Below are 26,734 nucleotides of genomic sequence, written 5' to 3' on the forward strand. Positions count from 1 at the left end.
TTTCATGCCTTTCATTTTTCTACCACCTATTCATTGCTCACTCACTGCATGGGGATTCAGCCCTCTATCTTCAGTTCAAACTCTCTTCTCAGACCCAGGTCCATATTTCCCATAATTGGATAGAAGCCGCCACTATACATTCTAAAAATGACTGAAACCTATTACTTCCAAACCCAAACTTTCCTTTCTAAAACATGCAAGTGTCCTATGTTTTTGGTGTCAGCAGCATCAACATGCAGTTGTCTAAGTTCAAATTATCCTCTAGTTATCTTTTCTCTCACCTCCCAAATTGAATCACTTCTCAAATTCTGCTCAGTCCACCACCAAAATATCTCTTAATAGTTGTCCCTTTGTATTGCTTCCACTTCCTTGTCTTTGTAATATTTCTTTCTGCTTTTCTAGTCTCTTCTAACTTGAGTCCATTGTTCACATTTTTTCCCAACATCTGCTTTCTAAAACAAAATATGATCACATCAACCCTTAAAAAAGTTTGTTTTAAAAAACTCAATGGCTCTTCATTGCCTAAAAAATAAAGACAAAACACTTTCATTGTACAAAATAACACATAAAGCATTATTGCCAAAGCAATTGAACCTGAATTTACTCAAACCTCTAGCTCTAATTAGTTTACAGGGTAGACAGAAGAGGAGCATTTGCAGCAAGCCAAATCCAAGTGTCACAATTCTATAAGACAAATGATCAAATCATTCAAAGAGATAAATAGTATTTTGAAAATGCAAAGGACAGAGGGGAACTGTTATAATTGAAAATAGACTAAGAGACACACCAACAAATGCACTGTGTGGAGATTTAAGAAGCAAGTTGGCCAAGTATTAGATGATAATAAGGGATGATTAAGTTTCTTAGATGTATACATGAAATATAGTGATTTTTAAATTCTTTTCCATTACATATAAATATCAAAACATAAATAATGAATTTATTTAAAATATTCCAGAGATAGGAGTGATGAGAGAGAGATGAAATAAAATTTACAAATGTTGACAATTGACAATGCTGAGTGATTAATGTGAGTGCTCTTTTTACTAATCTCTACTTTTATATACGTTTGAAATTTTCCATAGTAAAAAGTGTAAAAAAAAAAACTCATTCAAAAGTATTAACCCTGCTGTAGCATACCTTTCTAGACTTACCTTTAGGCATTTCCCACCATGACTTCTATATTTTACTTAATATGCCAAACACTTGCATACCAGGTCTGGGTTCATGAAGACCTTCAGACACGTGCTGGCCTTTGTTCTGATGTAGATGTCTCATTTCATCTTTGTGACTACCTACTGAATGCTCTATGCAGGGGTACTATTTCCTAGCATGTTCCAAACATAGGAAAACTGGCAGGTTTAGAGAATGTAAAACATGGCCAAAGGTATTCAGGTTGAATGGCAGACTTGGCAAAGTATTTCAGATTATCTAATCTTCATTTTGTAAATGTCGAACTAACTGTGTGGTTCTATAACTTTAGCTAATATAAAATGAGAAATAAATAGAAGGTCGAGTGCCTTCTCACTGAAAACAGATTTTAGGAACCCGGGTGACATGTCCATCAATATGGTCAAATCTCATATGTCACAATATTTCTTAGTTTCTGTGAAATTTATTCTGAAGCTGACCTGTGTGCTCTGGTGGTTGTCACCATTTCTTTGAAATAGTATTTTTTCAGTATTGCATAATATTTCAAACATTTTTTAAGCATACTCCTAAATAAATCTATTAGTATATAAGAGAAGTTTTAAAAGTCTGAAATAACTTATGAGGAAAAAAGACACAAATTAGGCAAATTCTGAATGAAATTAGCTTCTCCCAATTTTATTACTCACTAGCCAATATTTTTCACATCTGTAAGCATCCACTGTATTAATAATAATATTAACTATGATGAACACTTTGTATGTTAATGTGGATATAAATTACAACTCCAGAAAACTGTCTTTTGTCATTTGCCTCTTGTTAACATTCACTTACTGTAAGGGATAGCTCCCCATTTTCCATATATATTTAAATGATTTGTTATTCAAACATAATCACTCTTTCCAGAGGCAATTAGAGAATAAATTAGGTTCAGACTTACCAGGAAATCTACTGTGGAGGCTGGCATCACAGTTGTAGCCATTGAACTGAGCAGAGCCCGGAAGCACTCTAATTGTTAGAAGCAGCAGCAACCATATTTGTTCCATTGCAAAACCTAGAAAAGAGTTATTTGTCATATGGATATCACCAGCCTTCACTCCTACTCACTAGAAAGACTGAGGCTGATCTCAGCTCACTGTTGGATAAGCAGTCTACATCAGTGCAGTTAAAGCTCACTAGAGGAATGAGGATTATCAGAAGTAAGTAACAGCAATGAAGGAAGGGGGTTTGGTTACAATATTCCAATATTATTTTTAATGTTTGGCTTTTGTTGTCAAAGGCTGACAAATCTAGACTTTTGTATTAGAAGATAAGGTGTAACTCATAAAGTTTACAAAACAAAAATTCTGTATTACAACCAGGAAGAGCTCAAAACAAGTATCTGGCAGATTAGAACAGCATAACTCGGCAGACTGACCAATTTGGAGACAACTCTACACTTTATAATACCACCATGCATAGAGTCACAGCAACTTAAATATTCAGTATTTGATTCTGAGAGAATTCTCAATACTCTTAATGACCAAATAATGTTAGAAAAAATTTTCTCTCCACAAAAGAATGTGGACTAGAGTACTGCCACTTTTCAAAGTCAATAGTTTGTGTATCATTTTCTCAGGAAACACAGGGATAAAGTAAAAGGAAGAGCAGGCATGTACTATGTATGTGAACAACATCATAGTTCCTCTAATTACTGTTCCTTGGTGAGTAATAAGGACAGAGACAGACATATGAAAACATTGAATTCTTAGAAGAGAGTGATAGAAGGTGTTTTTAAAGATGTCAGTGTGGCTTGAACAAATAAATAAAAATTCACTTTAGTCTAGCTTATTCTCAGAGCATAGTTTGCATGCTGAAAAAAATATTTTGGGTTGGTGGTTTTGGTCTATGCATAAAAAGCAAAAACAAAATAAAAATTGGAAATGCTGTACTGAAATAATTTAGTGAATTTTAAGTGCTTGGATTTTGGGGGGGGAATGGTGTTTTAGCTATCCTTAAAGATCTGCCCTTAGCTAATTAATAAAGTCTTTAGCAAAAGGAAGGAAATACATCTTGCTTTTGAATCATCGTTTTAAAATAACAAGTTTATGGTGAACAAAGTCATTTTGATGAGGATGTGGGAAAGGAAGGCATAAGTTTACTCTCAAAAATAGACTGAAAAAATTATTAATTCAGCAGGAGCTTCCTTCCCCTGGTATTATAACACAATATTCAGGCACAAACTTAATGACTTTGGAGAGAACAGTCATATGTCTGGTTAGTTCTGATTTCCTGTGTCAGTCCATAAACAAAAGGCTCATACAGACGCCTAACCCAGATCCTAGGCTCCCTTGAGCACACCCACGCCACCATTGTCAAGATACTTCGAGCAGAATAAGCCCTGCTCTTTTGGAGTCTTTGGGAGATTGGTAGGAAAGAGAGCAGCTGAGTTCTCAGTGATACATGCCACCAAACACGCATTTATACCACGCCCTGCCACTGCCTTCTCATGAGTCCTGTTAACTCCCAGAAGGCACTGAAACTCTCACCCACACTGCTGTCTCCCAACACAGAGGTGTCTCCTAAGGATTCGTGTGTGCCAGATTATTTACCTATCTATAGTCTCTCATTCGTATTCCTTATAATGATTGGGTGAAGATTGAATTATTACTCCATGTCCAGAGGGAAAAAAATGAGTCCCAGAAAGTTTAAGGGACATGGAGAATAAGTCGAGGAACTAAAATTCAACCCCATGTCTTTCTGATGGTAAAGTTTGCTGCACAAGCTACCTAAATATCATGTTGTTAAATAAATATAATGCTTTCTTGGTTGTCATTTATCCTCAGCTGTTTTCTTTAGCTTTTTAAATCATATACATTTTAATAAATCTTTTCATCTGAAAAGTAATACATTTTTATGTAATTAATGTGATTTGCTTAATAGAGATATTTTATAATATGGGCATTAGAAACAGAAAATTATTTTTTACAAAAGGGAGAGGCCCTCATTTCTGATAGTAAAAACAGTGAAAAATATTATTATAGACTAAACTGAACACATCCGTGCTTACCAAAAATGTATGAAAATCTCATGCCAATTGAAACAGCCTACTGAGAGCAGTAGTAATTGTTAGCTTTATAACTTTAGACCAAATCTGAAGTTGTCCAAAAAAGGCACGTGACTCCCTTTCACACTCTGAACAAAACCTATATAGCACTCTTATGGAAACTAAAACCTTTAATAATTTTTTTATGTATAAGAGGTAGAGGTAGAGGTAGAAGGCAGCTTGATTTAACAGAAAATATATTGACTTTGCTATCAGCAAGTACGGATTTAGATTCCTTCTCCACCATTCCCTAGATTTGTCATTTGAAGCTCAAGATGATAATTACAGCTTATAAAGTACAAGTGCATAAAGAAAACAGTATAGTTTAGACACACTGAAGATATTAAAATCCTAGTTTCAGGGCCACCACATTTCGATGTGCCGGTTGTGTCTCAAGCAGGGGCATCCAGTGGAGGGGACAATGACCAGGCCTAAACCCCTGTGGCCAAGCCATGTGTTCTGGAGCTAGACAGGAATACAGTGGTATCCCATGGGCTAGGGATGGCTCTGATTAGTTGAATGATATTATTTGATTTACAGTGATATTTATACTGATCTGTGTATTAATATTAAGGTACATTAAGCAAGGGATTTTAAATGAATATGCACATCTCTTCCACAGGCAGCATGCATATTTTGAATCCCTACAAAATTGGCAGTGCTTATGGCATTTTTGAGACTTCTGAGTTCTTTATATCCCACCTACAAGTTAAAACAAAATTATGAACTATTAACTTACAGATTTCCCATCTTCAACCTTATCTGCATCATTTCCCCTGCATATATAAAACCTGAGCATCAACTCGCAGTAGCAAGCTTGGAGATGCTACCTTACCACAGTCCCTAAGCCCTTTTCTGAAATGTAATTGGTTGGGCTTTGGAAACTATGTTCAGACTCTTAATACTCATCAAAGCATAATGTCCTGGCTGCTCAGGCTCCCTACCCCTTGACAGGTGTGATTGCAGACTTGTATATTCCAGTCCTGATCTGGCTAAAAAGGCTCAGTGGAGTTCCATGTCAGAAGGTAGAGACCGATTTCTGTGGTCTACTCTGGAATGAACTGAGGTTCTTGCTGTCCCACTATGGCTCTAGCAAACTCTTGTTAGAGAATCTAAGCAGAGCATTTTCCACCTTCTCCACCACATCTAAGTGCAGCAACCAATGTCCCTGCTTTGGTGCTAACAGTAGTTTATAAGACTGCCTAATACATCCAGTATTACAAAATATTCATAACATGTTCTGAGATGATAATTACCTTGAAGATGTGTGCACGAGTTTTATATGTGTTTCTTACTTAGTACCTTCATAATTGTAAACACATGCGGATAAGAGAAAAGAAAAGGATTGCATGTAAAGGATTGCTGAATTTTGAGAGATTCAGAAGTGTTAATTTAAAAAGGAGATACCCACATCTCTGAAACTGGTATTAATAGACGAAGTCATATACTAAGTGATTTGCTGTCAAATATGTCAATATTTCTCATATTAAATTTTCTTCTTAAAATAACATCTTCCAACATATAAATTTCTGATTTATTTGCATAGGATTACATTAGGAGTCAGAAAAATATAACTTCAATTCTCACTCAGTTTTATATAAATTGATATACTTCTGTTACAAACACTGTTTTTTAAATTTTACATATAAAATAATCTTTTTTGATCTTCCTTTTATTGTATACACCAGGCACTGTGCTGTGTTAAATATTCAACTACTAATATAGATTTAATTTTTACCCATGCTACAAATGTGAAAACCAAAGCTTAAAGTTTTTAATTGACTTGCCCAGGGTCACAGACCTAGTAAGTGGCTAAGCAGAATTAAAAAATGTGCTTGACCTTTGAAATTATTACACTACTCTGACTTGATTGGAGTTTGTCAAATAAATAAAATTAATGTCCTGCTAATTTTCAGAAAGTAAATTATAATAATCATGCATGCTTAAAATATGCTTTGAACTAAATGAGTCAGATAATTGAGGCAAAATATTTTTAATATCTACACAATTTTCATGACCATTTCGTTTAGGCAATGAGTTTACAAAGAATGTTATTCTTTGCAAAAACTGATTTAATGCTAACACTAGTGAGTTTTAAGAGCTGTCTACCAGAATGTTTTAAGTACTTCAAATATATTTTCTAACTATGAGATGGGTAATTTATCCTCCTTATTCTGGGGAAGAGAAAACTAAGGCACAGAAATGTTAAGTAACCCCTCCAAGTGTAAACATATAACCAGTGTTAGAATCAGGATTCATGCACAGGCATGACTCCAGAAACTACCCTCAACTACTATGTGGTACCACTTTCCAGAAAATGATGCACATAATGCTACATCAAATGAAATTTGGCAATAGCTTGGTAAATTTGATCAATGTTGATTTATTCTTGCATTTATTTATCAAGTAATTATTGAATGTTTACATGTGCCTGGTACCGTCCAGGGGGACTGAGATACAGCAATGAAAAATTTTTTTATCTGTGTTGAACTTACATTCCAATAAGAGAAGTCAGAAAGAACTAAAATGTATAAGTAACATAGAGTATACTTATGATAAGTGCTGTGGGGAAGAATAAAGCAAAAATAAGAAGTTCTAGGGTGGAGGGGAAGGAATGTTGGCATTTTAAATAAGGTGGTCAGGGATATACAGTCAATCCATATAAATGAAGCTTGAGGGAAAAACCTTTGGTTATGAATAGCCAGATCTATGTGTCTTTAGTTTGTACTGCACTTTTGTTTTTTCTTGCTATTTAAGGTACTTCCCAAATAAAACAGACTTTTTTTAGTACATAAATTACTCTCCGGGAATAACTTGGACACTTTGAAAAGCTTCATTAACCTTTTCAGATGAACAAAGGTGGCTCTTAGTGCCTGAGAAAAGTAATTTATTAAATAGCACCCCTGTGACTTGAAGAAAAGTGAACATGCTCGAAAGTGCCTTTATCTGCTCTCAAGAAATAAATTTTACAGATACAAATGAGCTCAACGATTTATCAAAGTTTTTAACTTCCTTAATTTTATTGCCTTCATATATAGGCTGGTCTGTTGTTATAGTTAAGAAAATTAGAAAATTTGAAACAAACATTTCTTCAAGCGTTTAGTCATCAGTCTAAGATTTATGCACTTTTTCACTAATCTAAAGCTGTTTTTTTTTAATCATGCAGATTTACAAAAATATGAAACAGCTCTTTGGCATCAGTGATGCCCCAGTTCTCTCATTCTCTTCCCTTCTGTGCGTTTACTGAGCAGCTGCCCTGCACAGGTATGTTGTCCCACGCAAAGGGCGTGGCCTCATTTCAGGTGCTTCTGTATCACCCACACAAGCCTGCTCTAAAGAAAAAATCAAAAACAGTTCATTAAGCTTTCAATGACTGGGAACGGTTTTAAAAGTTCCCAGGAAAAGGGAGGAGGAGAAGTGTGCAGTTTAACAGAGATCAAAGTTGAAGTGAAAGAATGAAGCTCTACTCCAGCCTTGGAAGCAACCAACAGAACCCAGGTAAATAGGCACTAAAGCCACTCATGTAGGCACCTGTCTTGCTCAGTTAAGAATTAAAGTGCTTCCCTCTAGAAAAAGGACAAATTAGCTCACCCTCCAAAATTATTGGTTTTAAAGTGCTGGGGACCACAATTCTTTAAAGAAGAAACATGTTTTCCAACAGGGTGTCTAGACTGCAGCTCTATACTCTTTATTTCTATGTTGCACTTGGGCATTAGAGACAACCTATATATTAAAAGGAAAATGAAAATATAAGGCCTTTATCTGAAATATCCATTATTATGTGCATATATATTCTTTAATGTAAAGTGTCCTTGTCTTGCTAAACAAAGAAAAAAACACAGTATGTACTTTCAGAATATGCCTCAAACAAAGAAGGAAATATGTTTAGCCATCAAGAAGACATTCAGAAATTTTATGGCTGTAAAGATGCTGATGTATACCATAAGGAAATATGAATGCTAAAGGCTGCTCCTCAGAGAAAAACCTTCTCCAATTTTCTCTGACACAAAGTGAGTGTTCATTTATTTCCCTTTGCCCGCCTCCCTCATTTGTCTTTCTGTTGAGGGTTTTCTCAAGTAATCTACAGCATTTAAATGATCTACAGTGTTTAGTTCAGAACATTTATTCTAGTACCTTAGTTTTGGGGGAGTAGGTGAAATGACAGATGGAACTAAGTCACTTTAAAAGCTTTTTCTTAATAATTCACCAGGTTCCTTTTCAAGATACTTGCACATTTTATCCTTCTGAAGCAGCTTTAAAGATATGTTAGGATATTGACTTCCCTCTTCCTTTCATGAAGCATAATCAAAACAAATTAATAATGAAATATTAATTTCTCTAGTTATCTTAATTTCCTACTTCCCTCTAATTAATTAAATAATTGACTAAGAGTATGATTATTTCAGAATGAAAACATTTCTTTCTCAGGAGAGATGATGGGAAAAATATTTAGGAGAAGGCACAGCACAGGAACCTGCCAGTCACAAGAGACACTGTGCTGATATATTCCGGCTGAATATAAACCCACTACCCAAAACTCAAAAGTATTTTCACAGGTACCAATAATGAATAATGTAAACATAACATCATACCTTGGTCAAGCCTTACCTAAGAATAAAAGAGCCATTTCCTCACCGTACTTCACTATTTGAAATTCCTGTGTTAATTAATATGTCTATTTATTCCACATATTTTTACTGAGCAGTTTCTAAATGTCAGACTCAGGCATCGGGGATCCAGTGGTGAGCAAAAGTGACATGGCCCTTACTCTCCCAGAGTTTATGACAAAAGAGGAAGGTGGTCATTAAACTAATAATCGCACACATGGAAAAATACTTACAAAATATATTTAGGAAGTTCTGTGCAAGAAAAGTAAAGAGAGCTTCACGAAAGTATAAAAGGGGAACCTACTTTAGATGGCAGGTGTCAGGTAAAGACTTTTTGAGAAGTGCCATTGTTGACAAGAATTGAACGATTGACCTGAGTTAGTCAGATTGAGGCTGGTGAAGAGCACCCTAGGTAGAGCTCACTGCATAATTGCAGTTTCTTAAATGTGGAGACAGTCAATGTTGTTTGAAACTTTTGTGAAAGCAGGTCTGTGGGCCTGGGGAGGAAGGGGCCAGGGGATATATCTAAAGGCATAGGCAGGGGGACCATGGTACATCCTTTTTCCTAAATGAAATGACAGACCATCACAGGCCTTTGAGTTCAGGACTAGGATTGTGATGCCAGGGGTTGAGCATAGTAAAAAAATTTAAAATATTATTTTGGATAGAAAATAACAGCACCTGTTGAATTCTAGGTGCAGAGTGAGTGAGAGAAAGGAATCAAGAATGGCTCTCAAGTTTATGTCTTGATCAACCAGATAAATGGCAGTACCATACATTGAGATGGAAAAAAGAATTGACCAAGGTACTTAATGGAATGGAAGTGAAGATGGAGAAGGAACCAAGATATCAGTGGACTGGGGCCAAATGCATTGAAACATAATTTTTCCATGTGAAATCGAGGTATCTAAAAGATGAAATGTGTATTAAGAGGCAGCTTAGCAACATTGTTTTAAGTTACAAGAGCAAGCTCCTGTTGGTTATTACATAGGGTCTTATATAAATATGATATGTACCGACAGGAGAATGTTACCACATTCAGAGGGATAGTGTCTTACAGAACAGTTAGATCCTACAGCTACCTCACATAGACAAAATTACCCCTAAAATTCCTCAAATTGTCCATCTTTGTGTGAAATTCATGAGTAATGGAATAGTATTTTGGGCAGGTTTCCTCCTGATCATTTCTGTTGCCCACAACTCTCTTCCTTTGAGGTAGATGAGAACAGACTATACAGGAAAAGGAAAATATTGCCTAATTCTGACTTTCAAACAGTCTTACTTTAAATTCAAAGGATAAAAAAAGAGCCATAAAAATCTGTGGGTTTTGACTGCTAGAGACAAAGAGAATGTTGGCTGTCCAACATCTGGGCTTTAGCTTTCAGAGCCAGGCTTGGAGGACTGAGCACGGAGTTTGTACTAAAACCCATGGAGAAGAGGTGAGAGAGGATAAGTCATAAATGCAATGTTCTGCTTCACGTCAAGGAGCCTGGAGAGAAATGGAAAATTAAGAGTGGTTAAACTTTGATGTGGAGTTTTCTTTCTGGCCTCAACTTTTGATAAAAATGTCTAGCTAGATACAATGAATCTAAAAGCAGAAGGGATATATGCTGGGCTTTTTATCTGAAACCTGGTAGGAAGTGTCTGACACAGCGCCTGTGCCAACATGAGAAAGTGAGAGTCGAGTGGTGATGGTGGTAGGACAGATCCAGACAAAGAAGGCTTATGATCACTTCCCATATGGTCTTCATACTGGAATGGAGGGTACCTTTGAAGTGTCCATAAATGTCTCTCAAGAGAGATAGAGAAGATAACCAAAAAATGAGATGTGTTTTACCTTGCTGGGAAGCTGGGAGGTGTTGGATGGCTATAAGATGGATGGCCCAGAGCCAGGGACAGCTGGAGGATGTGTTTGAAGCTCTGAGGACCAACAGCACCAGTGAGAAATCATGTGTGTAATCACTGGTAGGAGGAGGTATAAGTCTCTGGGAGGAGATGGATAAACCACTGTGCATTCCCCATTTTGAGAATGAAATCATAAGTTAACACCAACCATAGTGAACACAAAAATGGCATCTTGTGATACCCAAAGACCAAACTGATGAGAATTCTGCACTGAGGTCAATTAGGACCACAAGATGGTAAATGGAGCAAAAATCCTCACCAATAAATTGTTTTTTATTTATAAATTGTTAATATACGCAATGATTACTATGTGCAAGGCACTATTCTAAGAAATTTGGCAATATTATCTTTTAATTCTTACTGCAGCCTTACGAGATAGGCTGCAATTGTCCCTATTTCACAGGCGAGGACATTGAAGCACAAGGGGTTAAGTAGCTTGCTTTAGGTCACTCAGCTAGGAAGTGGTGGAGAGGGCGTCTGAACCCAGGTAGTCTGGCTCCAGAGCCTGTGATCCCAAACTCGCACTATGCTGACTCCCTGCCCTCCCTTTCCACATGTGAAGCCTGAGACGGTTAGGAGAAGGGGCATGAGGAGAATGTTGACTATTACTGAATAGTCACCCCAAAGAAACTAAATTTTAAACCAGAGTTATCTTAGCAAGATTAGGTGTTTCCAGCCATGGCGAGAAAAGAAGTCTCTTACATAATTTGAGTTCACTTCAAAAGAAATAATAAAAACTTCATTTGGGTGTATCCAAGATATAAACTAATTTAATGTACAAAATCATTTACAGAGACACACAGAATCTCCACAAGATCTTCACAGCTAGTTTTTCTTCTCACAATTAGACTACTACCTTTAGAGATGAAATCAATATTATTGGTGTTCTATTTTCAGAAGCTGGGACCAGGACAGTGTCCACATAGCCTAGAGATATGGAGATTCCAATAGATATTATTTTTCTCATCATTTTGTTTTACTCTATCTATCTATCCATCCATCTATCTGTTGTGGTGGTGGTAGATGTCGAATCATTTGGAAGACAGTTTTAGACATTTTAATCATTAATATTTCAGCACACATCTCATAAGAATAAAAACTTTCTCCATATAACCACAATGCCCTTATCTATCTCAAGAAAATTACAAATAATTCGTAATAGCACCCAACATCAATTCCAAATTCAGATTTTCCCAATTCATAAAAAATATATAAAATAGATTTTTTCCCAATCCAGGACCCCCCCCAAATAAAAGAGTCCAAAGAGATAATACAAATAAATGAAAAGGTTTATGTATTTCATTTGTGGTTAAATCCCTTTAGGCTAGTGTAATATAGAAAAATCCCACTCCTTAGATATCATTTTACATCTATAAGAATTCTATGGTCCTACCGGACCAGAAGAATTTGAGAAAATACAAGATTCTATCAAAATCAGAAATAATGAAAGTGGCATGAAAAGTTATTCAAATATCTTAAGAGTCAAGAAAAGCAAAATTAAATCAAATATTTTTTAAAAAGATGCATGGTTACAGAGAGAATTGGGTGATGGGTAACTTGAATCTAAGGATGTTAGATACTTGGGTTATATGAGCTAGATGAGTGGTGTGGTCTATAACAACAATAGGCCAATTTCTCTAACTTATCAAGTCCTTGTTAGGCTTAAATAGTGATATGATGGCTGTAGACAAGAATTTGGGCAATGTGCTTTAGTAATAAGTCATTGCAGTTACCTTAGAAGATAAATGCTTTTCAAGTGGATTAGCATCACTTAACCCCAGGAATATGTAAGCATAAAAGTATTTAAGGAAATCAAAAACTAGAGAATTTTTTTTGTATTGAAGAATCTTAGTATGTTGATATTTTAAGTAGTTCAAATGTGGTAGAGAATTTACCTATTTAAATAAATAGGTAAATTTTGTCTTTTTATTCTGATTTAAAATGTGCAACTGAGTAAACAATTTAAACTTTTCATGTAAAATTGAAGTGCTACAAAGATTATATATTATTGAGATATTTAAGAAAACCTCAGATTGAAAAAATTTAATTTTTTATTTTAAGAATTAGTTGAATAATAGAATTATTTGTTGTAATAGGTAATTAAACCACATTAAACATATTATACTGCCCCTCATAAAAATTTAGTATGTTTGATTTCCTTTTAAATATACATCAGTGAACTACTTTTGCATATAAAATCAAATATTATGCAAAGACTGCTTAAAATGATTATTGAAGTCTAAAAAAGTCAGAATTTGAACTTAAAATCTTGAGAAATATCTAGGTTTTGGGATTTATAGACTCTAAAATCATATATCACATGTTGAGATACTCACGCTCCAAGAGCTATGTGTGAACCCAAACCAACAGAACCAAATCAGCTTGATATTATCTCTCACACTTCAGGAGAGTCAAACATAAACTCATTAACTGGAATAACAGGAAGACTACACATACTATTTATATTAATTGAATTTCCCTTTTCTTCTCCAAGACTAGATAGTTCAATTTGTTGATGATAAATGCCAGTTTGATGTGACTTCACTAAATGCACAGAATATGTGTTTCTGCCCTCGAAAAGTTTTTAATCAAAGGGAAACATTTTAGCTGTAAAATAATTGCACGAACAACAGTAAAACTTCTAGAAGTTAATTTAGGAGACTATCTTTATGACCTAGGAGTAATGAAATATTTCTTTAGGGAAAAAATAATTGCCTTACTATCATAAATTGTGGGCTGAGTCTCCCAGCAACTTCCTTTTAGAGGCTCACAGAGATATTTGTGCTTTCATGTTATTTTTGTATTTCTTATAGTCTGACATTTATGCCTGGCTTTACAAAAAATAATAATAAAAAAATAGCTGGGCATGGTGGCAACCACCTGTAGTCCCAGATACTTGGGAGGCTGAGGCAGTAAGATCCCTTGAGCCCAGAAGTTTGAGGCTGCAGTGAACTATGATTGCACCACTGTACTTCAGCATGGGCAATGGAGGGAGACCCTTTCTCTAAATAAATAAGAACCAGGCTTGTGCTTTGGTTCTCATTCTGTCACTATCTGTCTGTGTGGCCTTGGGAACGTCACATGCTGGGCTTTACTGTCAGTTACTACATGTGTGAAATGAAGTATTGGACTAGAAGATGACTGAGATGATGTCCAGCTATAAAGAGGCTATGAAACCATGGTGTTCTAAACCTTTAGGAGAAAACAGTGATCAATTCCCTGGGGCCTTCCTTCAAAAATCATCTCCCTTATCAGAATTTAGGCTTTACTATATCAGAAATCTTTAGAGATGTTCTGTTGCCTTCTTGCTTTATCCATGACAATTGGTGAGACGGCAAATGGTACATCCAGAACACCCTCATACCTACCTCTTAACATTTTATAAGAAATAAAATCAACAAGAGTTCTCACAGCCTAATCTCAGTGTTACTAAAGAAAAGTATTGGCCCTTCCACTTTTGTTCATTTTTCTCCTTTCTTCCACACACAAAAATGGAAAAATTAAAATTACATAAAAAAATAAATAAATTGCTATAGGTTTTATATTTTCATTTCTCCCTGTGTTTACATTTTTGTTTGTGTATCAAAGGCCTTTAGGAAACAATAATCACAAAATAAAATAGACTACTGGTGATTTATAATAGCACCTTATTCTGCCTAAAATACATTTCAACTCTGTTCTTATTAATGTTCAAGATTTTTTAAAAATTATTTGTTGAGCTGTTTGGGGGATTTAATATTAACCTTCATGCCATCACTATGAGGAATACATAAAGCAAACAGAGCTGCCTGTGTTTTTCAAATGTGGAAATTGTTACAAGTGGCTAAATGCTTTTCTTAGGTAGTTGCATGATAGTTTTGTATAAACAATATAAAGGGAGATAACTAGAAACAGCTCCTGAAATAATAAATTCCAATATATCTAACTTAGCTGTTTGCTAACAATAAAGTTACATCCACAAAATATGATATTTTGGGCATGATGGAATCAGATCCACAAAAGTTTTAGCCGGTCAGATCAAGTAACATGTATACACAAAATGATTACTTAAATGGAACTGGAGGCCATATGTTAAATAAAATAAACCAAGCAACAGAAAGACAAATATTGTATGTTCTCACTCCTAAGTAGGAGCTAAAATGGTAGCTCTCATAAAGATGACAAGTAGATTGGTGGTTACCAGAGCCCAGAAGGGAAGAGCAGTAGAAGAGATAAAGGGGGAAGAGAAAGAATATAAATGTATTTATTACCACTCAACTGTATATTTTAAATGGTAAAGATGGTAAATTATGTATGTATATTTTACTTCAATAAAAAAGTAAAAATAAGTATATAAATAAAGTGAGCCAAATTAAATTATCAAAATAATAAAATAACTAATTCTTTTTTTTTTCTTTTTGCAGTTTTAAGAGACAACAGTTAGGGAGAATGGATCCATCCTTGATAGTAGACATAAGCCTTTTATATTAAATGTAAATAATTATATTAAATGTAAATCATCCAAATAAACTGAATGAGGACAAAATAAAATCAACGCTGAAATTTGAAAGAACCTTTAAAATTTAACCCCTTATATTTAAGCACTTCAATTAGCATCATATTGTTTCTATTTTATAAATTTTTAAAAGTCATTCATAGATCAATGGAGATGACCATTACATCAAATGTTTATTCTGAAAATCAATAATTAAAAGGAAAGAAATAAGTATTAATCCTAACTTTTAAGTAGCAGCAGTATTTCTGTTTCAAAATGGTTCATCAAATATGACAAAATATTAAAGATTATACTATTTCAATTTTTGTATGTTTGAAATTTTTCTAATAAAAGTTCAAAAGCAGATGACCTATAGGTAATGTATTCTAACTGTGGTACCTTGAGTGAATCACTTTATCTCTAGTTAAAATAAGGACCTACATAATCTGAGTGACTAAATAACTATGCCTAGGTTATAGCACCTTTGCAAAAGGACATTTCATCCTTTATCTAGTATAGTTAGGCAAAGAGACAAAAATCAGACTCATTTATTTACAGAATCAAAGTTAATGGGGTCAAGATATTGGAGAATGAGAATTCTGAAAGGGAGGAGAGTTATTAGTTCTTAAGAAAATAACTTATGAGCTTTTGTATCTTGGATGAGGTGAACATAATTCTAACAAAATTATAGCCCCACAATAGTAGAGTTGGGGATATAAGACATGACTCCAAACACAACTTTCGGCTCCTGTCTCTTTAACCAAAATGGTCTCTGGGATCTGAAACACCAGGCAAACTTTAGGAATGGCTGTAGGCCACATTTGGCAGGGTAGGCTGTCCTCTTAGCTGGGTTGGTGGGGAGGAGGAGGTAAGCAGAGGGATGTATTATTTTGGAAGAGATTGCAGATAATGTTGTGTTATAACTAGTAAATGAGGACCTTTAACAAATTTGAACATAAATCCTTACAGGCATGGAGATCTCACCTCTTCGGAAGAGTTTATTTCACAATATTTTGATAAATGTTCTACCAAGAACAGTATGAAAACCAAGACTCATCATGACACAAATGTCTCTACCCAAAGACTTACACAAAAGATGTCACCCAACAATACATAATTGCGAAATAAACTGCAATGTGTGTTTAGTTTGGCCTGTTCATTGGACAGCTCCATGAAAAAGATAAAATGCAAATCGGACTTGAAGAAGGGCAGGGATTAGGTCTTTGAAAAACAAAATGATTTCATTTTTTCCTATATGTGATATTTGAAAATCTAAATAAATTAACTCTTTTCACTAAAAACAAACCAAAACAATGGAAGAAAAAATAACTTTTTCCTTTCAAAATATCGGCGTACCCCTGGAGAGTTTTACTGATTCCCTTAGGAGGATGTTCCACAGGTGCCACTGAAAATCATTGGTTTAGATTAGAACAATCTTTTGCAATAATTATTGTGCTAGAGTATCAGTTAATGAGTCACTAATGTGAAGGTACCTAGAAAGAAATTCACATTAGGGGAAATTTTTTTCACAAAGGGAAAACTTTGATGGCAGAGAAAAGAAATGCAAAGGACTGTTGAGAAGAGGACAACTTATAACAATAGTGTTTTTTGTTTTCTTTTGCTCATTGGTGCAATGTTATAATTAATCCATAGGGAACAAAGACTGAACCATCTTTCCTTTTCTGTTTCCTGATGGATAAAAACAAAAGTCATTCCCTTACATAGAACAGATAATTAAGGACTATTTGTTGAGTAAACTAAGGATTAGGGCTGACATTTTTACTTACTTTTTACAAGGATGAATTAGCACCAGGACAATCAGTTTCTCCTATAGCAGGTTAGTAAGAAAACCCTCATATTCATGGCAGCTGCCTAGGATGGAGTGTGTGATCTAAAGGATGGATGGATAGTGAGCTATAGGAAGATCAAACTCCCAGCCTCTCCATCATTGCACCAAGCTTACTAGCCACATTAACCAACCACAGAACTGAGTAGCACAAAATAAGACTTTAAAAAAAAAAAAAGAGTATACGTGTCACTGTTCAAAAACTCCTTGTTTAAATCACTAGTTGTCTCTCTGCTACTTGAGTGAGACTCATCCACTGTGAATTTTTATGTGAGAAATCATAGTCTATACTTCCCTTTTGTTCCATAACACTGTCACAAAGCTACTTGTTGAAAATTGGTATATGCTCAGAAAAAGCAAATTATTATAATTTTAATTTTTAGTGGAAATAGGAAGTTAAGTTTACTGGAGAAAAAACTAAAAAGAAATTACAAAGCCAAATGAAATCGGGAAATTATTATTCTGTACCCATAGGAGAGTTCCCTGAGTTAAGATAATACAGTGGTCTCTCTCCTAACTGATAATTTGAATTACCTGAGGAGTTTTAAAAAATACAAATCTCTTCTGTAGTGATTCTATAAGTTTTCAGGATTGAGAACCACTTAGAGAAACTAAGTATTGCTATAATTGAGATTCCATTTCTAGTTGTCTTTTTTTTTTTTATTGGTAAGCACATTTTATTTTTGTCTACCATGACTCCATAACAGGAATCTGAAAACAGTACTTCCAAGGAATGGAAATGCTCCCTGATGCTACAACATGGCCGTTTAAGCCTGCGGGAGTCAACCAATGTGCGATATAATGCATTTATGAACCTACTGAAAATTAAGATTAATTTTTTATTACTTTGATGGAGTTCTGACAAATAAAGTGAAAGGTATCGAACCAAAACAAAACAATTGTAAGGGAAGAAGTACAGACCCTTCTTTCCCACTGGGCGACTTTTTCTCCCTATGATTCTTCTCTGGGTAAATGATACAGGATTTTATGTTTTCTTAAATAATCATGATACCTCACACCACAGTTGATGATCCTCTATATAGACTGCCTGATCACACCATGTTCCTGCTTGAAACCCTTCATCATTTCCAACACCTTTCAGGAGAAAGCCCCAACTCTATGACATGGCAAAAAAAGAAAAGAATTCTTACTCAGCTGCCCAATCTGGAGTTTCTATTCTCCAATACCCTATCTACCCTACAGTTCCCAAAGTTAATAAGTTATTTTGTATTTCTATGCCTTTGCTCACTATGCTGTGTCAGCCTAGAAAGCACAGCTTCCAAAGTCCATCCCCCTCCAGAGGAACAACTCTCCATTCAGCTTTCCAAGAATCTGCTCAAACACAGCTCTCCGTTCAAGACAGTCCTCTACCAAGACAACCCTTATTGCTCGTAGAATTGACCACTTCCTCTTCTGTATTCCCAACAGACTCTTTGAATCATTCTATAATAGCAGATCTAAAAATGTGCTAGGTTTATATCAGGGTTTCTCAAAGTTGGCACTATTGACATTTTGGACTAGATAATTCTTTATCGTAGGATGTTTCAACAGCATCCTTGGTTTCTGCCCACTATTTAACTAGGAACACTCCACCTCTGCACATCATGACACCCCAAAATATCTCCAGACATTGCCAAATGTTTCATACAGGGCAGAATAATCCTTCAGACGTACATCTGAGATGTAAACTTTTGTTGTCTCCTAATAAGTCTGTAAGCTGCATGAAAGCAAGAGTTTTACATTCATCTTTATATTTAGGATCTACCAGAGTGCCAGACCCACTGTAGAATCTCAAGACATGTTTGTTAAATGAATGATTATCTTGCTACAAAAAGGATAGTACCATACTTCCAAAGTGTGGAAGATTAAGTGCATCAACATTTATTCTGATCAAGGTAATGCTTTGCTGTTTAAATATTCCATCACTAATGAAATTAAAATTTTCAATTTCATCTAAACAGAAATCAAATTAAAATCCTCTAATCAATCCATTTATCACAAAAATAATTTATATTGATTTTTATGTTTTTAATACAAATGGAAATGGGATTTAGGATCTAGAAATTGATTTGAAATTATACCTATGTATGTGAAACTCATGGATTAAAAATTGCTTGAATTTAGTTAATTGGTTCAGTTTTAACAAGTCCTACTATTATTTTTATGTTCTGAAAAAGCTTTACTTAATTAGTTCTCTTTTTAAAAAGAAATGTTCATTTAGTACATTTTATGCCCTTGTAAGTAACTTTAATTTTTATAAACTAAAAAAATCAAACTTAAATAATACAGTCTATTGCTAAGTCTCCTTTTTACTCTGTTACCAGTAATGGCAGAAATTTTGATAGAATTGATAAAGCAAAGAATTGTAGAAAGGAGAAACAGGAACATATTACTTTAATTTAAAATACATATTCAAAATAAGTTTCTAATTAGAATTGTTGTGACAGAATTCCAATACATGGGCAAAAATACACATATACACAAATACACCTAAGTTTTTAAAATGTGTATAGTCTATGGATGATTATTTAAAATCTATAAAAGATGAGTAACTTTTAAAAATTATCCAATTATTATAGCTTATTATATCTAACCAAATTATGATAAAGTACCTTTGAAATAGAAAGAAAAGTTGGCCATAAATTTTTTCCAATTCCATAATATTTCTCATATAAAGAAAAATGATTTAATTTTAAAGTACAATTTGTATAATGTAAAGAAGATTTATATTCTGAGGTATAACGATGGTGTGTTCAACTGAGAGATAGTGTAGGTATAGAATTCTGGCTCTAAAGCAGATAAGCACATTTGAGAAAATATATTTTAAATTTTAATAGATGACAATAAATAGTCTTAATACTTATTCTTTTGAATGATGCAATTTCATATTAAATGACTATAATGTTAGTGAAAGGTTCAAGTCAACCTCATTTTATAGAGAATCTTAACTTTACAAAAAAAGCCATTGACATTTTCATTTAGCTTCAACTACCTTTGAACCAAACTAAATATATTTTTTGTACTTATCATCTGGATTTTTCACATATAGCAATGGAAATAACAAAATTATCACATTAATCTAACTTTAACTTTGCTGTTCTTGTGGCTTACCAGATTTTTTAAAAAATTTGGCTCCATAATTTTAAAATATTTTTGTCCCTTTTCAAGAAAAAATCTATAAAGTCCATATATATAATTTTGTGTTTTTAAATATTTCTTTATTTAAATATTTCTCTACACTCTTATATCGTACTACAAGTTTTGGAAAATTAATACTTTCAACCAAGGGGTTGGTAAACCACAGTCTGCAGGCCAAATTCTTCCCACCACATATTTTTGTATGACCCACAATCTAAGAGTTTACATATTTTTAAAATGGTTTAAAAAATCAAAAAAAGAATAACATTGCGTGAAAAGTGATAATTATATGAAATTCAAATTTCAGTGACTATAAATGAAATGTTATTGGAACGCAGCTCATATTTTCCATGGTTACTTTTGAGCAACAATGGCAAATTTGAGTAATCATAACAGAGATCCACAAAGACTAAAATATTTACTATCTGGCCCTTTACAGAAAAGTTTGCAGATCCTGCTATAAATAATTGGTGTATGACTATAAACACACATACCATCTAAGTCTGGGGGAGAGCACACAATCTAAGATTTCTTTCAACAAATATTGTCTTTTTATTAATTTCTCATTAATATGTTTTTCTGTAATCCATGGTAAAGGCCATTCACCATGAGCAATAAAATACTTACCATGATGTTCGTTCTCTATTTGGAAAAGTATAGTTGAACTGGTAGAATTGATCAGCTGCTCGTTTAACATGTACCTTTCTTTACTTCATCGCTAAAGTCTTGAAAGTTTGAAATTTCTATAATTTACCGTTTGAAATCAACTTAGCCAGCTAATAATAATTAGCAATGACTGTGAATCTGCAAAATTCAGCCTAATGCTTTACTTTATCATGTCTTGGTAAAACTGTTCTGTCTGTAGCTTCCAGTTACATCACTTTGTAATGAAGATAATATGCAGCAAACCATATCAAGCTTAATTTATAGTCTTGACCTAGTTTACATTACAGCTTAAATACAAAAAAAAAAAAAAAAAAACATAAAAAACCAAAGCACAAATTTGGTAAGTTAACCAAAAAATTGAATTCCTTGCAGACATTACCAATAGATGCTTCAATGATACAAAAGACTATCATTTCTACTAACAAATTTAATTCTATTCAATCTATTAAAAAGGCTACAAAAACACGAATCTTTAGCAATTTATGGTTTAATGCCATACTAAATAGATTATGGTCTGAGCATCTGCTCATGGTTCAGTGATTCAAAAGTTACCATTAGAATAAGGTTTCCTAGGAGAAAAATTCAATTGTGTATTACCACTGCATTATTATAGGACATATTTAAGGGGAAAAAAACTTTAAATGTCTTGAAAAGAATGTACAATTTGCCTCAATATGTAACATGATCTTATTACTATATTATGTGGCTATTAACAATAATGATGACTGTATTTCATTTTGAGGACATTTCTGAAAATCTCTAAAATGAAAGTACATACAGAGTATTTCTAGATTTTTATATTTTGCTAAGTATTATAATAGTCAGTAAAGAGAAACAAAAAAATTACCTAGGGACATTAAAAATGGATAAGTAAGAGCAAAAATTCAAATGAAAGTTCTGAAATGTATCACACGAGGAACAGCTAGTGATTGAAAAATGAAATAATAAGAGAGATTCTCAATTATGTATTAAGGAAAATATTAGGTGTTTAAATTCAAACTCTTTGTTATTAACAAATTTATTTAAACCAACAATTTAGAATTGTTTTGGGTTTTTGGTTTTTTTTTTTTGCCCTTAAAGTGAATTATAAGCTAATTCAGAGGAGTAAAACAAATAATGTCAGTGGGAACCAAAAAGATGATTATCTTAAATACATGAGCCTAAGAAGTGAAGTTGCTTACTTAACATCAAAAAGCAACTGGTTTTACCAAAGGTAAAATGGAAGGAGTCACTGGAATGGAAGGAGCCATAGAGATCTCCCAAGAAATGGAAATCATGTTTCCTCTTTGTCATAGGTGACTTGTCCCAGGTTATGTGAGATTTCACGTCAAGTCTAACAATACTAGGCTAACCATTAAAATAATTTTCAGTTAAAAGAAAATCACACCATAATTATTTTCAATTATCATATCATCTCTGTAATGAGAGATGATGCCATCAATATCCTGCCAGCTTCTCTGCTGCAATGAAACCCTGATAAGAAATCTCAAATATAAATTATCTGTTTGCTTGCATTAATGGAGCATCTGTGGGTTGTAGCCGACTGGAGATGGCCTGTGGCTAGGATTTATGTCTGAAACACCATGGTTCGGCAAATCCTGCACAATGTTTGACCTTAAGCTCTAACCTCAAGATTAAATCAGCTGCCGAAAGAGTTGGTCCTTTCTCCAAATCTGATCAGCACGTTTGGGATGGATTTCAGTTCACAAAATAATATTTTGTTTCTACTTCTCTGCACCAAATACAAGAAGATGTTTTCCACTTCCTTTTGCTATGTTTAAGATACTTCCTAGCCCAAACCTTACCCATCACTAGAACCACAACCACTAGAAGAGTTTTACTGAAGGTTGCCTTGAATGATTAAAAAAATTATTAAATTAAAATGAGTCTTCCATGCTTACCAAATAGGCAGCATTTGCAGTCACTTTAGGTGGCTTCAGTGCTGGGCACTTACCCAAGTCCCTGGTTCTGTGGAGTCAGCTGTCCTCCATGTGCCTGGTTCTGCCGCATGTGACTGAGTGTTCAAATGCCTGGCCTTACCAAGCTATTTCAGAAAAGATTCAAACCTTCAAATGAGAGAAGAGTTCTTCATTTTGAAAAGTCTTAAAAAAAAAAAAAGAAAAGAAAAAAAAGAAAACTCTGAATTTTAGAAAAGCAAATTCTTCTACTGGTCAGGTTTTGCAAGACTAATCATCACCAACATGAAACCTGAGCTCAATAGAGACCTTTGTTTCCTTCCAACTATGTCTCTTTCAATTTTCATTTTATTCCCTTACTCCTTTTTTTTCCTACCTGCTTTTGATCTTCTATTTTATACTCTACAGAAGTCTTGAGTGGTATGTATGAAGTGAGTCATCTTCAGCCTGATGAGGGAAAGCCTGCTGGTCTAGAAAAAAATCATAAAGAAACAAGGCTTGGGATTGGAACAGGAGCTAATCTGCACAGTTATCAATGTCCTGTTGTGCTTCATGAAAGATATCTGGTCCTTTCAATACGACATTTCATGTAGTGATGAAAATGGGATATGGAATATCAATGTGAAAACTGGTTTGATTGGGATCATAATGACTAAGAGGCTGTCAATGCAAACAAACCCAACAGGACCCAATTGTGAAGAGTAAGCTAGACACTGAACCTGCTTCATAATCTCTGCTTTTGTTTAAGGGCCTCCAAACAACTCCCACTCCCACCAGCCTTTGGAGCCTTGGACCCAGTTTGGAAATCATCTAAGCATTCCACTCCAATGGCTATTATGATTTCTCACTGGAAAGAAAAGTGGGAACTTAGTATACAGGCGCCACAAGGAAAGCTTTTCAAGATGCTTTGGCCATAGTAAAACTTTACTTTATGCACTGCTGTGCTTAGGGATAACTGTGCAGAAGATTGAAGCCGTTTGCATTGATTCCTATTACTCCATCTGCTGTTTAACAATAATGGCTACCCTGAAAAGTCGCATTTCTCTATCAGTAATACCACTAGCCTATACCTTTATAAGATTTCATTTTATTCAATTGGCTCAGAGTACTTTAACAACATTTATGTTCTCAATTACCTGTTATAGAGGCAAGTTGCCTATGGCTACTGTGAACTGAGATTAAAATCCAGGAGTTCAGCTTTTTAAGATTTCTAGTCAATCCTTTGAACAAAACTCTTTCTCTAAATGGTAAGAGATTTTAAAGCTAATGTAACCACTATTGCCTTCTATCCCCCGTTTTAGTGTTCAGAAAGAGCTTGGTACTTTCTATACCAAACAAATCCAGACTCGTGTGTTTCAGGGAAGTGTCAGCTGTGTAATTAAGTGTACTTATAATACTAGTCTACCATGAGTACATATGAGGTACATGAATCTACTGATTTTTTGAATACCATTAATATAAACTTCCTTGTATTGGGGGGTTAAAAACTGCTATTAAAAATATAAAAACAATCGTGTGAAATCTTTTTTAGGTCTTCCTAATTATGTTGACAGGAACTGCAGCTTTTCCTCATTCTCCAGAAACGCATGTCTGTTTTTACTCTATGATGAAGCTTTCAAGCTAGATGTTTTCAAACTATGTACGTTTCAGGTTTCACTTTGCATGTGTATCTGCCATGTCCTCTACCATTTTAAAACTTAAAATGAAAGTGCAACAGGTTCAAGTAGCCATTAATAAATTCTGTCATTTACAGAAAAAATCAGTAGCTCTGTCCTATGAGAAAATGAGCATTTCATAAATATTGAATACCACTACCCACATGCTCTACAAGTTGGTTAGCTAAAAAGACAGTAATTCCATTAGAGGCTTTCAGCAAGGAAAACATAAAATAGCTGAGATAAAGTAGCTGACATTATCTGTTACCTTTTTACTTTTAAAATGTGGTGAACAACAATGTCATACATTCCACAAAATTCCAAGAGAAATTTAACCAGTTCTTTGAAAACACTGAGCCCTTTATTAAGGGGATCTCTTGTCTTACAGGCTATGTGGCTTGACCGAATATTTGATTAATTGTACCTGCAGCATATGCTTCTATCAGGGAATAATTTTAGCCATATGAAATATTCATCAGTATCTGATAGCACCAGAAGAAGAAAGCTGAGCAGTTATCCTGTCCAAAAAAGGACTTAGTTAATGGTTCATAATCAGAGGAAAGGTGACCAATGCCCTTTAGTTCCAAAAGAAGGTCGAATTTAAACTAGCAAGGCATTCAGACTAGTAACTGTTTCCTCAAACTAGATAGCTCATTTCCAACATCCTTTAAAAGTCATGTATAACTAAACAATGACTGAATTACTCCAGCTGGAAAATGAAAGTAAAAAGCCCTCCTTGGCACATGGAGCTATAACAAAGCATAGTTAATAAGTTACTACTTTAGGATCTTGCTTACAGGAGAGTTATGTATTTTGTATTATTTAATATAAGCATCTTCTCAATATAGGAAAAGCAGGTTAGATTTTGTCTTTAAGCAAAGTTTTAGCTTCATACTAAAGCATTGCATTATAAAACAAACATAAGAAATTTATATCTCTAAACCTCTATGCTTGATGAAATTTGTAGCATCCATTCAAATGGTTAGCCTCACTGAGTTCCTTTCTTGCTTTAAAATGGTCCTAAACTCAACGACATAGAGGAAGAAGGAACTCATAAAATATATGTGCATTGATTTTTCATTTGGATTGAAATAATCAGTTAATCCAGCAGCCAGAATATAGTTTTGAACATGATGGGCCCCACCCTGACCCTGGCCCAACTCACTTTACTTTTTATTTTTAACTACTTTGTGGGTATCTCATAGATACAGTTTAATGGCTTTCTTACTGCTGAGCTGAATTGTAGGAAAGTTATAGGCTTTTCAAGCACTTACAAAATCAGTTGAAGCCCATGTACTCTTATTATACACAAATAAATTGGCTCTATGTCCTAATGGGATTTCAGGCCACAAAGCATTGTAGACAAATTATAAAAACAGATTCAGCCACACTTGAAAGAGGGCCCAAACAAGCTTCATACAGAAGTGCAATCAATTTCCCAGCTCAACAAGTAATTTAACCAAATATTTCTAATCTCAGGAGTCTAAAGGCTGAATAAATTAGTTTTACTTCTTGATCAGCATAAATTGTTAGTTGATAAGTTAGCAAGCAGAAATAAGGCTAGTTTTATTGTATCAAAGGTATTATTTTACCACAAAAGGGGAAAATGTTATTTTTAAAATGTTGAATTTATTACTTTAAGACCATCAGTGGAAATACTGATATGTTGTTGCTCTTATATGACATGATACTTAAAACTCTTTTTTTAAGTATTTTTTTAGACAATTCCCTTTACATACAAGATTTACTGATATATTCTAGATGTTTTCAATGAAGAATTCATGGTGATTTCAGTATTTATAGTACTATAATTTCTTGGCAGTTATTTATTTACAGATGATCAATTCCAGGAACTAGCTTTACTAGGTAACTGGTATTGAATAACTTTAAGAAAGCTTTTAAATCATCCCTATATTTGTAAGGCATTTCCTTGTTTCTTGGATTACTTAAGCTCACTTATTTCTGGAAATGCCTAATCAAAAGCATTAAATTTAAAATAATTGTAAATTGGAGTGCTGATGGCTATTAAAGTGCAATTACTGTATCAGCTCGCCAATACTGCCTTATTTGCCAATAAAAGCACTGAAATTGTGGTTTGTGTTTCCAGAAAATCTTTGTTGAAAGCCACAAACTGGATAATGGTGGGAAAAGTTGTTCTAATCATATTTCTATTGTCATAATAAGACAGTCTATTCCTTTTAAAACCAAAGATTCTAAGTGACTTGTAAGCTAGAAACAGGCTACTGCAATACTTTCAATACACATAATAGAATTACAGGAGTTTTTCCTGAAC

The 26,734-nt window shown here is 34.2% G+C and overlaps 1 protein-coding gene across 2 annotated transcripts in view; it reads right to left on the reverse strand.

The window, feature by feature from the left end:
* Positions 1-5,115, reverse strand: part of ZPLD1 (zona pellucida like domain containing 1) — a 39,617-nt gene extending 34,502 nt beyond the window's left edge. Inside the window, exons 1-3 of one of the 2 annotated variants that reach the window (XM_045557182.1) lie at positions 4,992-5,115; positions 3,608-3,710; positions 2,090-2,203 (exon numbers count right to left, since the gene is read on the reverse strand). In XM_045557182.1, the coding sequence (XP_045413138.1) occupies positions 2,090-2,195 (106 nt within the window). In that variant the 5' untranslated portion in view covers positions 2,196-2,203; positions 3,608-3,710; positions 4,992-5,115. Of the gene's footprint in view, positions 1-2,089; positions 2,206-3,607; positions 3,711-4,991 lie in introns of both variants that reach the window. The other variant, XM_045557192.1, reaches the window with a different exon arrangement.
* Between the last annotated feature and the right edge of the window lie 21,619 nt (positions 5,116-26,734).

This window comes from Lemur catta, chromosome 1 (genome assembly GCF_020740605.2).
Source record: "Lemur catta isolate mLemCat1 chromosome 1, mLemCat1.pri, whole genome shotgun sequence".
Classification (NCBI taxonomy): Eukaryota; Metazoa; Chordata; class Mammalia; order Primates; family Lemuridae; genus Lemur; species Lemur catta.